Source organism: Corythoichthys intestinalis, chromosome 9 (genome assembly GCF_030265065.1).
Source record: "Corythoichthys intestinalis isolate RoL2023-P3 chromosome 9, ASM3026506v1, whole genome shotgun sequence".
NCBI classification, from domain to species: domain Eukaryota; kingdom Metazoa; phylum Chordata; class Actinopteri; order Syngnathiformes; family Syngnathidae; genus Corythoichthys; species Corythoichthys intestinalis.
The window spans coordinates 2,729,538-2,744,119 of record NC_080403.1 but is presented as its reverse complement, the minus strand read 5'-3'; the positions used below and the strand labels follow the sequence as shown (position 1 = coordinate 2,744,119).

At 36.9% G+C, this 14,582-nt stretch overlaps 1 protein-coding gene across 5 annotated transcripts in view; it reads right to left on the bottom strand.

The window, feature by feature from the left end:
- kcnab2a (potassium voltage-gated channel subfamily A regulatory beta subunit 2a) overlaps positions 1-14,582 on the bottom strand; it is a 289,080-nt gene that overhangs the window by 172,737 nt on the left and 101,761 nt on the right. For 4 of the 5 annotated variants that reach the window (XM_057846284.1, XM_057846285.1, XM_057846281.1 and 1 more), the window contains 2 exons: positions 8,333-8,500; positions 5,047-5,088 (listed from right to left, as the gene is read on the bottom strand). In XM_057846284.1, coding sequence (XP_057702267.1) covers positions 5,047-5,088; positions 8,333-8,409 — 119 coding nt within the window. In that variant the 5' untranslated portion in view covers positions 8,410-8,500. The remainder of the gene's footprint in view (positions 1-5,046; positions 5,089-8,332; positions 8,501-14,582) is intronic. The other variant, XM_057846286.1, reaches the window with a different exon arrangement.

The following is a 14,582-nucleotide window of genomic DNA, read 5'->3' as shown; positions in this document are numbered from 1 at the left end:
TTCGCATTTGATGTGGAAAAAAATAGCACTAAATTACATTTTTGCACAGTAACATTTGATCTTTGTATACTTTAACATTTTACATACATATTTGAATAGAATTATCGGCGTGACATTATCGGTTATCGGGTGGAAGGGGCAGGAAATTATCGGTTATCGATATCGGTTGAAAAATATATTATCGTGCATCACTAATAAAAAGTCTCGTTTAAAGTTTGCCACAAGCCACCTGGGAGACACACCAAACATGTGGAAGAAGGTGCTCTGGTCAGATGAAACCAAAATTGAACTTTTTGGCCACAATGCAAAACGATATGTTTGGCGTAAAAGCAACACAGCTCATCACCCTGAACACACCATCCCCACTGTCAAACATGGTGGTGGCAGCATCATGGTTTGGGCCTGCTTTTCTTCAGCAGGGACAGGGAAGATGGTTAAAATTGACAGGAAGATGGATGTAGCCAAATACAGGAACATTCTGGAAGAAAACCTGTTGGTATCTGCACAAGACCTGAGACTGGGACGGAGATTTATCTTCCAACAGGACAATGATCCAAAACATGAAGCCAAATCTACAATGGAATGGTTCAAAAATAAACGTATCCAGGTGTTAGAATGGCCAAGTCAAAGTCCAGACCTGAATCCAATCGAGAATCTGTGGAAAGAGCTGAAGACTGCTGTTCACAAACACTCTCCATCCAACCTCACTGAGCTCGAGCTGTTTTGCAAGGAAGAATGGGCAAGAATGTCAGTCTCTCGATGTGCAAAACTGATAGAAACATACCCTAAGCGACTTGCAGCTGTAATTGGAGCAAAAGGTGGCGCTACAAAGTATTAACGCAAGGGGGCCGAATAATATTGCACGCCCCACTTTTCAGTTTTTTATTTGTTAAAAAAGTTTAAATTATCCAATAAATTTTGTTCCACTTCACGATTGTGTCCCACTTGTTGTTGATTATTGACAAAAAATTAAAATTTTATATCTTTATGTTTGAAGCCTGAAATGTGGCGAAAGGTTGCAAGGTTCAAGGGGGCCGAATACTTTTGCAAGGCCCTGTATCTCTGAGGTTAAAGTTAATGTAAGGCACTGGACAGTAATTACGATACCGTAAGCACAAAACAAACACAGCATTATCAAATTAAGCAAACATTAGCTCGCCAGGCTTATCTGAGCAACAGAGAGAGCGAGACTCAATCGATCGGCTTCATGTAGAGAATAGGGGGAAAACGCGAGTCAGACAGTTTTGCACTTAAAAAATAAAATAAAAAGGACAAAAAAGTGCAAGGCGCCAGCCTAAATCTCATTACAAGCACATTGACAACATCTGCACTTTTTATTACACAGATCAGCAAAATGTGGCTTGATGTAAAAGACAGATTACAGTAGCGGCAAAAAGACTGAGCAGTAAAAGCATACACACCCCAACAATTAACCTAAATTAAAGTGTTGACTAAACTTTTAACATATAAACAAATATTTAAAAAAATAAAAATAAATAACTATGTCTTATGCTATTTCGTTTTTTAAAAATGTGGCTGGCAGCACATTGTTTTCTGAGCACTCTGGTACTCTTAAAATCCATTATGTTTTCCAAACGCTGAATTCTTAATTCTTAATTTATTAAATACAACTTAATTCTGATTGTGTTTAATGACCTCAAACTTATTTTTTGGAGCATAACTATTATCCTGCTCCGGTAAAGTGCTGACGACAGAGAGTACATTTATCAGTCATCAAACCCATTAAAAAAATAAATAAATAAATAAGACAAATCAGTTAGCGGATAAAACAATAATTACGATGGTACAAAACAATATAGAACAAATGGCAAATTCTTGTAATCACGTGTGCCATGTGCATTTTATAATCTAGTCTCACAATTACGTTTTTCCCAATGGCTCTTTCAGTGGTAAAGGTTACTGAATCCTGAAACAACCGCATTCAGAATAGGGCTGCAGCTATCCATTATTTGAGTAATCGTTTAGTTAGTTTGAATAATCAAGTAGTCGGATTACAAACATTTATTGCCTTGCAGACCAAATTTAAGGAGATTTAAAATGCAAGAAACAGGTGCTTATTAAAGCTGAAACGAATACTCGTGCAACTCGAGTAACTTGAGTTTAAAAACCGATCCGAGTAACTTTATTCACCTCGAGGAATCGTTTAATTTTGCCAGCTCTAAGCAGCACGTTTTGCCCGGACTACTTTTAATGCGGGACAACGCACTGACGTCACGTGCGTAGAGGAAGAAGCAATTAAAAAAAAAAAAAAAAATTACTGCAGCCGACAGTCACTACAAACTACACCGACGTTGCTAAAAAATACGCCCGCATGATGCTAGTGTGGTAGCAGGTAGTGTCCAATGTGTCTCATAGATATCGCATGCATTTAGATGCGAAATGATAGACTCGGCCGCGTCTGGGCAGCGTTAGTAAACAGCCGCCATCTTTAAGCGGTAGACTTCTCATCGCTAATAAATATAATGTTACTGTCACTCCCTCACGTAACGTTAGCCCTTCGGAGGGCTAGGTTTCTAATTCTATTGATTATGACCACTGTCAATGTGTGGCTAACAGGTCTTACATATAGGCTTTATTTAATCTGTAAAAACACAGCGCTGTAGAGAGATGAGGGTGTAAAATTAAGACACAATAAAACTAACTGTCAGTTTTAGCTCAGTAGTCATTGCTGAATAAAACACCAAGTAGCACTGGTCCCTAATGTGCTACAATACAGCATGTATCATACATTTATTTTGAACACTGCAAAAACTCAAAATCTTATCAGTACTTACAGTTTAGACTAACTTAAAATTTAAGTAAAATTTAAAAATAGCTTGACACAAATGGAAATTAAATTGAAACACGTGGGAAAAACACGTAGCTTTCAAGTCATGTGTGTTATCAAGCGTAATTGCATTTTTAGGTAAGAAATATGTTTGTTTTTTTTATAAGATCTAGAAGTTTTTTGAGTGAAAGCAGTAAAAAATTTTTATAGTCACATCTGAGATGCAACTGTTGGCTGTTTTCAACAATGTACATTGAAAATAAAGACATTGATTGACTGAAAATGGTTCAATATTGGATTAAATGTCTTTTTTTCTCATGTATATTTATAATTGCTCTTTTCCTAAGAAAAATGTTTTATCCGATTACTCGATTAATCGATAGAATTTTCAGTCGATTACTCGATTACTAAAATATTCGATAGCTGCAGCCCTAGTGCTTATGCTTGCAATAATATTTATTTTGGCTTGCTAAGACTGCACTTTTAAAAAAGCATTAAATATGAATACAAAATAAAATTGCTGAGTGTATAACTGCAGTATTGCACTTTCATTTCGCAAGAGCAAAAAATGCATTTCAAAATAAACCTGAGTTTAGCCTTAAACAATACCCCAAAAAATAATAAATGGGGATTGATATACAAAGGAACAATAAGCTAACTTGCATAGCAAAAATCCACTAGTTTAAATGCTATAAAATCTTCTTTTTTTTACAGTGCTCTTAAAAAAAAACATTCAAACATATATCCCCACACAAAAACTGCTAAACATACCTCTAAACTAAATGCATAAACACACATATGCATTAGCTCAAAGAAAAACTTACAACCTTATGTTGGTCTTAACAGGGAGCAGCTGGATTCAGCCATGTTAGGATATATTCACTTTTGCCACTAGAGGGCAATGTATCCAGCCAAATCAATAAAACCCTTTCAAAACAAATCATTAGAACACCACTCTAATTAAACGAATCATTGAAGCAGCAAAACGTGAGTCAAACCTTTTTTCTAATTGAATTACTCAATTTAATCGATTAATCATTGCAGAACGAATTCAGAAGTTGAATTATTCCCAAAATAAGAACAAAGTAAGTGAGATTCTGAGACCTCCCATTGGAAATCAAAAGACATTCACATGAGCCTCATTTAGCAACCAAGCAGAAAAATGTTTTACCAAAAAGCAATGTCATGTCTTAAACTCATTGTATGCTAAAAACAAACACTAATGTTAACAGGGAATGCAAGGAAACTGTAGACTAAACTGTCTATAAATACTAGCAAAAAACTAACACATCTCAAATGCAGACAAAAAATCAGCAGGGCCAAGGACAAAAAGTGGTATTTGCCATGTGGCAAAATGGATTTTGCAATGTGTCATTTTTGTTGCCATGTGGCATTTTTGTTGCCATGTGGGTTTGTTTTGCCATGTGGTATTTTTTTTGCCATGTGGCAAAATGTTTTTTTTTTGTTTTTTGTTTTTTTTTTTTTGGCCATGTGGCATTTTGTTTTTTGCCATGCACATTTTTTTGCCATGTGGCATTTTTTTATTTGCCATGTGGTATTTTATTTTTTTATTATTTTTTTTTTTGCCATGCGACATTTTTTTTTTTTTCCATGTGGTAAAATGGATTTTGGCATGTGACATTTTTTTGGTATGTGGCAAAGTTGATTTTGGTATGTGGCTTTTTTTTTTTTTTTTTTTTTTTTGGGCCATGTGGCCACATGGCAAAATCGATTTTGCCACATGGCAAAAAAAAAATGCCACATGGCAAAAACAATCCCACATGGCAAATACCACTTTTGGTTCTCACTGTGTCTCCAAGCGAATTTAACCGAACAACCCCACCAAGACGCCACCAGATGGGGTAGAAGAACTAATTTTACTTCTTTGGCCTGGGCACAAAAACAGTGAATAGATGTGTCAATGAAGTGCTTCTGTATGTAAGTTTGTTTGTTTTTTTTCTTTCCAAAATTCACTTATAAAGTAAGAACATTCAGAACAGTGACATCTGCAATACCAGATAGACCTCTTAACTCATGCATGATCATAACCATGCTGCCCAAAAGGAATTGTGGGAGAACTTTCAACTGATTTCTGGGTTAGCCCAATCAAGATGTAAACAATGAAAGCACAAAAACAAGATAACAAGAGACGATGTACGCAATGAAAGTACAAAAAGATAACAAGAGACTAACAGTTTGCTCAAGAAATGGACATGGATCTGATGCAGTATGAGTGGACGATAAAGAAATAAAAATACCTGTAAAACTGCAGCTGTCGTTTTGGACTTCCATAGCGAGCACTGAAGGCAGCAGGAGATAAGAGCAGAAGTGAGAGTGCTGGTTAATGTAAGCATGGAAGGAAAGGGGTTAGTAATAGCGGTACTATAGGTTTGTGGAAAAATAGTGCCAGGAGAGAGAGCACATGTGATGAGAAGCAGAAAGACAAAATGCTATAACAGCAGGTCAAAAAACAAACAACTCACAAAGACCATAATTGTTCATAATTACGAAACGAGACATCTTTGTGATAATACAATAGCGATAGTGGATAATTCCACCATCGACACATATACAGACTTGAGTCCACACGCAATGGCGCCTCTTGCTGGTCAAATAAGAGAGTGCAGATGAATCTGGACTGTTGCAATTTCTTTGTTGGGAGGGTTTTAATGTGGCTCATATAAGGTTGGGAAACACCATCTTAGATTACACTGTATGGCATCCATTGGGGGTCATTCAGAAAGGAGGATTACCTATTAAACCTATTCCTTGATGTAATGTATTAATGATCACCATAAAACCGGCATTGGATTGAAACGGATTATATGTAAAACTACAATGTCTTTGGACAACATTTTTACGGGGAAAAGGCCACCTGCTGAGCCAGAAGAGGAGCCTACAACAGAGTCCATTCTGCATAATATGTGGCTAAATGCTAGCAAACCAGGCAACAAACAAGAATGCATTGAGAGTATCTTAACTCGTGGCAAACCGTATTGCTAAAGGCAAGAAACCTTCCACGATTGGAGAAGAACTCATTATGCCTGCAACCAAGGATGTTTGCTTAATTTCAGGAAAGGCTTTGTTAAAAAAGGTTGATTTAGCGTAAGGTGAGTTACATTTTCCCTGCACTTAATGTTCATTTTTAACCCCAACGTGTTATTTTGTATTTACGGTAACTTTCTGCCGCACATTGCCGATCCGTGAAAAAAAGGCCCATATCACACAGGTCTGTGGTACAAAAAGCTTGGGGACCACTGGTCTACAATAATAACAGTTCATACAGAAGAAGTTGTGCTGGGGAAAAAAATACCATTATTTTAAAAAATATGACATTGTAAGCAGTTTACTCACAATATTACACATTACTTGAGTATTCCTTTCAACAAATACTTGAACTTTAGTAGCTTTAGTAGCTCCGGTTTACTGCCACATCCCAAAATCCTGCATGGTAGTTTAAATTAAACACTCCCAAATTGTCTCTAGGTATAAGTATGACCACGAGTATTTATTTTGTCTCATTGTACCCTTTGATTGGCTGGCAAACAGTTTCAGGTCTACCTTGCCTCCTGCCATAGTAAGCTGGGATATGCCCCTTCGTTAGGAAGATGAATGAATAATTCTAAAGAAGTATTTAAATTTGACTAGTGCTGTCAAATTTATCGCGTTAACGGGCGGTAATTAATTTTTTAATTAATCACGTTAGAATATTTGACGCATTTAACGCATGCGCGGAATGACCCGGTCATGCGTTGCCTCAAGCAGATTACAATGATGCCATTTTTTGCACATTGCGATCTAAGAGGCTGAGAAAGGCAGTGGTCACAGGCGTTCATTGGACCGTGCCATTTATTGGGATAAGCTTCGGCAACTCCTTCACAACAAACATAAGTATCTTTTAGTCAAAGCACAACAAAAATAATATTCCTACCTCTCAAAAAAATAAGGTTCACAAAAAGAAAAGCAGGCATTTCCAATCAAAATAGCTATGCAAAATACACATAAAACTTACTCAGACTTTGGTCAAACTCTATTCAAACATTTCGTTTAGCTCAACAAATACACTGGATGGCAATATTTAGTCACAATGTACAAACTATCAGTGACAGTGGTCTCGAACATTGTGAAGCCAGCACTCAAATGAACGTAAATCACAATAGACCCAGTCTTTAAAAAAAAAAAAAAAAAAGAAAAAAAAAAAAAAAAAAAAAAAAAAAAGGAGCTACGGGGTCAGTCCAGGGACAAGACACACTCCTTGGCTTGATTTCTAAGTATTTTAAAACTCGCCATTGACACCTTGTGGTGTATTTCAATCACTACCTTACGTAGAAAGACAGTGTGGAAGATTGGCAGCGAGCCCGTGTGACGTCACCGCTCGGCGACGTCAACAATGGCGAGCTACTAGTTTATTTTTTGATTGAAAATTTTATTAAAACGAAAACATTAATAGGGCTTTTAATATAAAATTACTATAACTTGTACTAACATTTATCTTTTAAGAACTACCATATTTTTCTGACTATAAGTCGCACCTGAGTTTAAGTCGCACCAGCCATAAAATGCCCAACGAAGAGGAAAAAAACATATACAAGTCGCACCGGAGTATAAGTCGCATTTTTGGGGGAAATTTACTTGATAAAATCCAACACATAGAACAGATTTGTCATCTTGAAAGGTAATTCAAAATAAAAATACAATAGAGAACAATATGCTGAATAAGTGCACAGTATGATAATGTTACATGATGCATGAACAACGAAATGCGAACGTGGCCGGTATGTTAACGTGGCCATAGCTGTTAAGAGTTATTCAGATAACTATAGCATAAAGAACATGCGAACAAGTTCACCAAACCATCAGTGTCACTCCAAAACACCAAAATAACATGTGAAATGATATAATAATGTGTTATGAATTTCACACATAAGTCGCTCCAGAGTATAAGGCGCACCTCCAGCCAAACTATGGAAAAAACTGCGACTTATAGTCCGAAAAATACGGTACAAGTCTTTCTATCCGTGGATCCCTTTAACAGAAAAAGAATGTTAATAATGTTAATGCCATTGTGGATTTATTGTTATAATAACACAGTACTTATGTACAGTATGTTGAACGTATATATCCGTCTTGTGTCTTATCTTTCCATTCCAACAATAATTTACAGAAAAATGTGGCTTATTTTAGAGATGGTTTGAATTGCAATTAATTACGATTAATTAATTTTTAAAGCTGTGATTAACTCGATTAAAAATTTTAATCATTTCATAGCCCTAAAATATATGCATATATAGCTTATGCCAGGGTGTCAGCTTATGCCAGCACTCTAAATTACCGGTTACATCACATGGTAATGTAGCAGTATTTTATGTCTGAAAATGGCTTTGCTGTCATGAATGTAAATCAAAGGCTTGACACCATAGAAGGGTGGGCATAAGCTAAATGTGCTCTGTAACACTGGTTTAAAAATGGGTATTTTTCTTTTTAAATGCTGAATTCCCAGTCGTACACATGACTCGAGGCAATTTAGGTGTGGACTGGACTCACCTGTAGATCATTCCAGGCGAACCCGTCTGCCGAAGGGATAGACGAGCAGGGGAGTCTGTGGTTGATTCAGGATACATAAGGGCAGGAGGAAAGGATCGCGGCCAGCCTGCCAGGGGTGGTGTACTTTCACCAAAACCACGTGGGACAGCCTAGCACAGTTGTCAATCTCTGTCAGGGAGAGAGAATTAGAGGTCAGGTCTTCCATCCTTAATTAAGTAGAGCGGGTATAAAATAAAATTCATATATATATATATATATATATTTTATATTTCTATGGATTCACCTAACAATGCATGGTTTATGTGTGATTCCAGTTATCTAACAGTTGCTAAAACCAAAGTTAGTTAGGTGAAAGAAGCCCATGTAGGAAACCGCAACACCTTCCAGCATAAAAACTATTATAATTTAATTACTTTCCCACATGATTAAATTTTTACTTATGAATAGCAACTAATACAAACCCTTCAAAATAGTCAGCTACACACTTTACCACTAGATGGAGTCCTCTCCTCATAATACCGCTCTGAATGAACCTGCTGTACATTATCTTTTGGTGTGCATCCATTCCATTGTACGAGTCAAATTAACCTTCTTGTAAAGGACACCCACACATTCCACGAATACCGTACCCTACAGTACGCAGTAAAAAAAAAAAAAAAAAAAATCACGTCAACTATTAAGGTCAATGTCATTTTAGGGCAGGAAGCAACAGCAAAGAAATGCAAAAAAATTACATAATAATGATCAGTTTCTTATAGGAGTAGTGTGTGTGAGAGAGGATGCCAGCTAATCTGCTGCTTTTGGGTGACACAATTCTATAAATAATTCAAAGTGTCAGCCCAAGAAGCAGGTCAGACCTCCAAAGAGGGTGGCTCACTGAAGGTGAAGTGTCTCATGGTTTATAGGTGAAGTCTGCGTAGCTAAGTAATGCTAATGGAACACCAACTCTCCAATACCTCAAAGCATGTAAAATATGAGAAAAACACATATGCCAAGGTTTGACACAAAATGCAAACCTCCCGAGTCGCTACCTAATTTCATTGTGGCTATTTGGAAGTTGTTTTTGGGAGGTTTTGTCCTGATACTTGGTTTAGTTGTTACGTTTACATAACATACTTGTGATTAGAACTCAAGTTCATTAAGTGCCTTGAACCAGTTAAGGTTTACTGTGAAACTGAACTTTTGATTGAGATTTACACTTTGTGCATTTAAAACAACAAAAGTTTTATATTAGCAACATTCATACATTATCCGTACCGCTTATGCTCACGAGGATCACAGGGGTGCTGTGGTCTATCCCAACTGACAATGGGCAGCAGATCACCACTCATTCATAGTACACATATTAAACAACTTTTTTTTTTTTTTTTTTTTCAGCTGCTTAGACACGGAGAATAGGAAGGGGTGTCCTTATGGTCTGAACAGTTTTAACGTATCACATGGAAGTTTGATTTACTTCCATTGTGGATATCCATTATGTTTTATTTATTAGGAGAAAGCAGTGAGCATGAAGGAGTTAAGGGCGAACAGAAAGGACAGAAGCAGACAGAAGAGGAGAAGAACCAACAACAATAAGAAATACATTGTTATACACCTATGAACATAGTGGTGCCATCGTTAGCTAATTATATATATCCGTGGCCACCATGTGGGTGGCCTGATAACTGAAAAAGTCAAAAGGGGATGTAATTAAGTGGGGTGAAGCGTACTCAAATCACAAATTTGGGTGTGGAGCCCAATATTATGGGAATCACATGTAAGCGTGAATATGTTGACATCCTATTCAATGATACCTGATCGCTAATCCTGGCACCGACAATCTCTCTACAACCTTTCACACATACATTCACACCTTGGGACATGAACCCTTGTTCTCAAACTGTGAGGCAATGTGCTACCTAGTCACAGTGCTAACACAAGGAACAGTACAGTAAATTTAATTTCAACATTACATTATTTATAAATGGTTTCATTCTTTACTTTCAATGATGTTCTTATGCTATGATTTCCATCCATCCTTTTTCAACACAGCTGATCCTCGTCAGGGTCACATGATGTGACAGCCTATCTAAAGCTTTGGCTGAAAGGTGGACTACACTATGAACTGGTTTCCAGTCACAGGGCTCATACAGAGATGGACAACTATTTACACTCACTTACACTGTCATTGTGCCGTAATTGATCTCTCACTGCCTGCACCAAACAATGATTTTCTAGCAACATATTGTTGAGTGCTATTTTTCCTTATTGAAAACTAGGGCTGTCAAAATTATCGCGTTAACGGGCGGTAATTAACTTTTTAATTAATCACGTTAAAATATTTGACGCAATTAACGCACACGCCCTGCTCAGATTAGAATGACAGCAGTGTAATGTCTGCTTGTTACTTGTTTTTCTGTGTTTGGCGCCCTCTGCTGGCGCTTGGGTCCAAATTATTTTATTTTACACTGAGCATGGTGTAATTATTGACATCAACAATGGTGAGCTACTAGTTTATTTTTTGACTGAAAATTTTACAAATTTTAATAAAACAAATACATCAAGAGGGGTTTTAATATGAAATTTCTATAACTTGTACTAACATTTATCTTTTAAGAACTACACGTCTTTCTATCCATGGATCGTTGCCACCTTGTTGATTTATTGTAATAGTAAACAAATACAGTACTTACAGTATGTACCGTATGTTGAATGTATATATCAGTCTTGTGTCTTATCTTTCCATTCCAACAATAATTTACAGAAAAATATGGCATATTTTATAGATGGTTTGAATTGCGATTAATTATGATTAATTAATTTTTAAGCTGTAATTAAGTCGATTAAAATTTTTAATCGTTTGACAGCCCTGTTGAAAACATGTGAGGGTTGTCCTGATCACTTTATTTAGTAGATGGCGTGGCTCAGTGGTAGAGTAGTTGTCCCCCAACCCAGAGGTGGCGGGTACGATTCTCTGCCCTGATGAACTCGCCTAAGTCTCCTTGAGCAAGATACTGAACCCCACATTGCTCCTGGTGCTGCGTCACCAGTAGGTAGATGGCGATGAAGAAGATGAAGATAAAGCGCTTTGAGCGCCTTGAAAGGTGGAAAAGTGCTATATAAGTATAGCACCATTATATAGCACCTAGCACAGATACTTCAGCAATTTATTAGGGAGGGAAAAAAGAACATTCGATAACACTTTAGAATAAGGGTCCCTTAATTAAATGTGTGAGTGTACCTCATAAGTATTACTTAACCTTAATTAACCATTACTGAATGTTTTTTGGACCATTATGGTAAAGTGTAGCACACGTACCCCTTAACTAAGAAATTATAAATGCTTAAGTTGCCCCCTCTTAACCTTTATTAACCATTACTGAATGCTTTTTGGACCCTTATTGTAAAGTGTAGCACATCTGTCCCTTAACTAAGAAATTATAAATGCTTAAGTTAACAAACCCTAACCCTATATAGGCCTAAATATATATTCATTTTACCAAACTATTAGTTACTGTCTGGTAATGCATTCACCAATGCATAAACTAATGCATTAACTCATATTAATTAATATATTAATAAATGTTAGATAAACAATTATATTAATTATTGTAATGTTACTTAAACATTAGTTATTGTCTTAAAATGCATAAACTAATGCATTAACTCATGTTAATATATTAATACTGTAAATGTTAGATAAGGGATTAAATGAATTATTGTCATGTTACTTAAACATGTGTTATTGTCTAAAAATGCATTAACTAATGTTAATTAAGGGACCCTTATTGTAAAGTGTTACCGAAAATTCAAATGTAAAAAGGCCTGCAAGCAGGACTGAACGGCCCTCGCAGTTTGGCGCAACTCGAACGGCACACAGCTCAGGATGGTGGCAGATTGTCCCACTCTCATCCTCTCATGAGAAACTAACATGTGCTCAAAACTCACCTCTTTGTGTGGAACCTCTTTTATGTTGTGGGCATGGCTAACAAAGATGTTTTTGTATATCCTGAAATTAGAAACACATTCACACACCTAGGTGGAAAAAAAACTTATTGAAGAGGTCGTACAAAAACGGGGCTGCTACTGAGCTGTGCAGCCAAAACCTTATTCAAAACCAAAATTAATCTTCTAACTGGGCCAATTCGGTCAACTGTGCCAAATTTCGTGGCTCTAAGCTGCTTAAGTCACTGAAGAGCTCTACTTCCTTTTAATGATGAACAAAGGGTCGTCATGGCAACAGAGAGAGACATGTGGACATGGGCAAATGTAGTATTACAAAAGGTCTTGTAACTACACTGACCAACCTAAAAGCAACTGGACATGTGTATGTAAAATGAGTGAGTTTCTGTTGCCACTAGTTGGCGCTGTAGGGTTGATGCAGATGACTCCTGCAGGACCCTTCAGAGTACAACTCTCAACAAGCACAAGAAGTTTGGCGCAGATATGTTGTGCATCTGCCAGGTTATGACTGTTTAAAATTTGTGGTAAGATAAACTGGCGACTGTCATTTTCACTTTCCTGTTTGGACCTATCTGCTCCAACGAAACTGCAATATTTTTCATCAGGCACCTGGACACATGTCTCAAGGCTTCCCTGATGCAGGTTTGAGGTCAATTGTTTTTTTTTTGTCCCCTTTCGTCCCCTTGGAGAAGGAGCTTATCTAGTTAAAAAAAAAAAAAAAAGGTGTTTCCTGTTCCCAGCAGAGAGCGCCAGGCCTCATATAAAAAAGACCTTATACCAGCGAGTTATTATCCATTTACTGAATTTGGCGCGTTGCCACGAAAAAAAAAAGGGCAGATTTTGGCACCCCACCCAGGTCAGGCCCGTGAATGAAAACTCACCAACTTGCCATCTCATGTCTCATGAACAGTGTCACCAAATTTAAGGAGGATCCAACTAACTCCCTAGGCGCCAATGTCTCAAACGTGCACCCAGTAAATCGACTAAATTTGCATATTTTTTCATTTTCAATCCAAAATACTTGATTTCCTGTTAGGTTGGGGATATGGGTCTAAACGACTTTTTGGTGCAGTTTTGCACAGGGTAATTTTCATTGCTCTACATTGACAAAAACCTAATTGGAGAGGCCACTTGGTGCTCGGGCCATAATACTTCCTACTTAAGACTTTATCACGCTTACATGATGCTATCTTAATGTTAGCTTCCTTTGACAGCAAGCATAACGTTTTCCCACCGTAGTCACCAGTGTTTATTTCCGCTTTCACCCTTTCCAATTTTGCGTAGTTATTTTTCTTTATTGTTTGTTTCTTTTGACAGTATCCTTGTACATCTTGATGATGTTATTACTTCATTGTCCTTAATCTTAAATCTCAAAAACATGTTCTTTTTCACCAGATTCCCATTTTCTAAAAAATAATGTGACATGGACAGCCCTAAAAAAATACACATATTAAAATGTGTTATTTTAGAGGAGGATGGAAGAGATTAATGACATTTCCATTCACTCAAAAGGGGAAACAATATTTTAGGAAGCTTTGATTGACAAAAACTCATTAAGGTACTACCTATGTATTTCCGTATGCCTTAGGCTTGTCACATATATTGGCAAGAAGTGTTTTATGCATGCTGCCTATTTGACCTTACAGCATATTGAAAATGTACTGTAGACAGCTGTGATAATATTAATAGAGATGTGTCAGTTTAAATTACTGTACAAAAGGTACCTATTCTTTTTTCATTCCCATTTCCATGTGTTTATAAGTACTGACCAACATTTTGTGAACACTAACAAGATGTGAGCACATCTGTTGAGTGCCAAGTGGCTCACTGCCAAACATCAGTTCTAAAAATAAAAGGTACGTTTTATAAAATACATAACTTCTGCTTGGACTTGTGCCAGCAAATCAAATGAAATTGTCCTTAAATTGGCAGTAGGCATGCAGTGACCAAACACATTCGCCTAACAGTTCTTAGGTTTGAGATTCAAGTTTCAGCACCGGTGTTTGGAGTGTGGGATTTGTATGTTCTACCTGATTTTTTGTGTTCTCTCTCCTTGGACCTCAGTATCCTCCCCCAAATACAAAAAAACAAGCAGGTCAAGCTAATTGATGACTCTGAATTGTAAACTTTATGCGAAAGTCAGAAATAATGTTTGATTCTCTTTGTCCCATGCAACTTGTTGGATAACCAATTAATTGTGTACTGAGTCTAAAAGTTTGTCAGTTGAAAAAGACAACAGTCCATGTGAGACTCAACTGAAGTGTGAAAATCATGTGAGAATAAGTGGTTGATTGTGGTCAGAAACGCC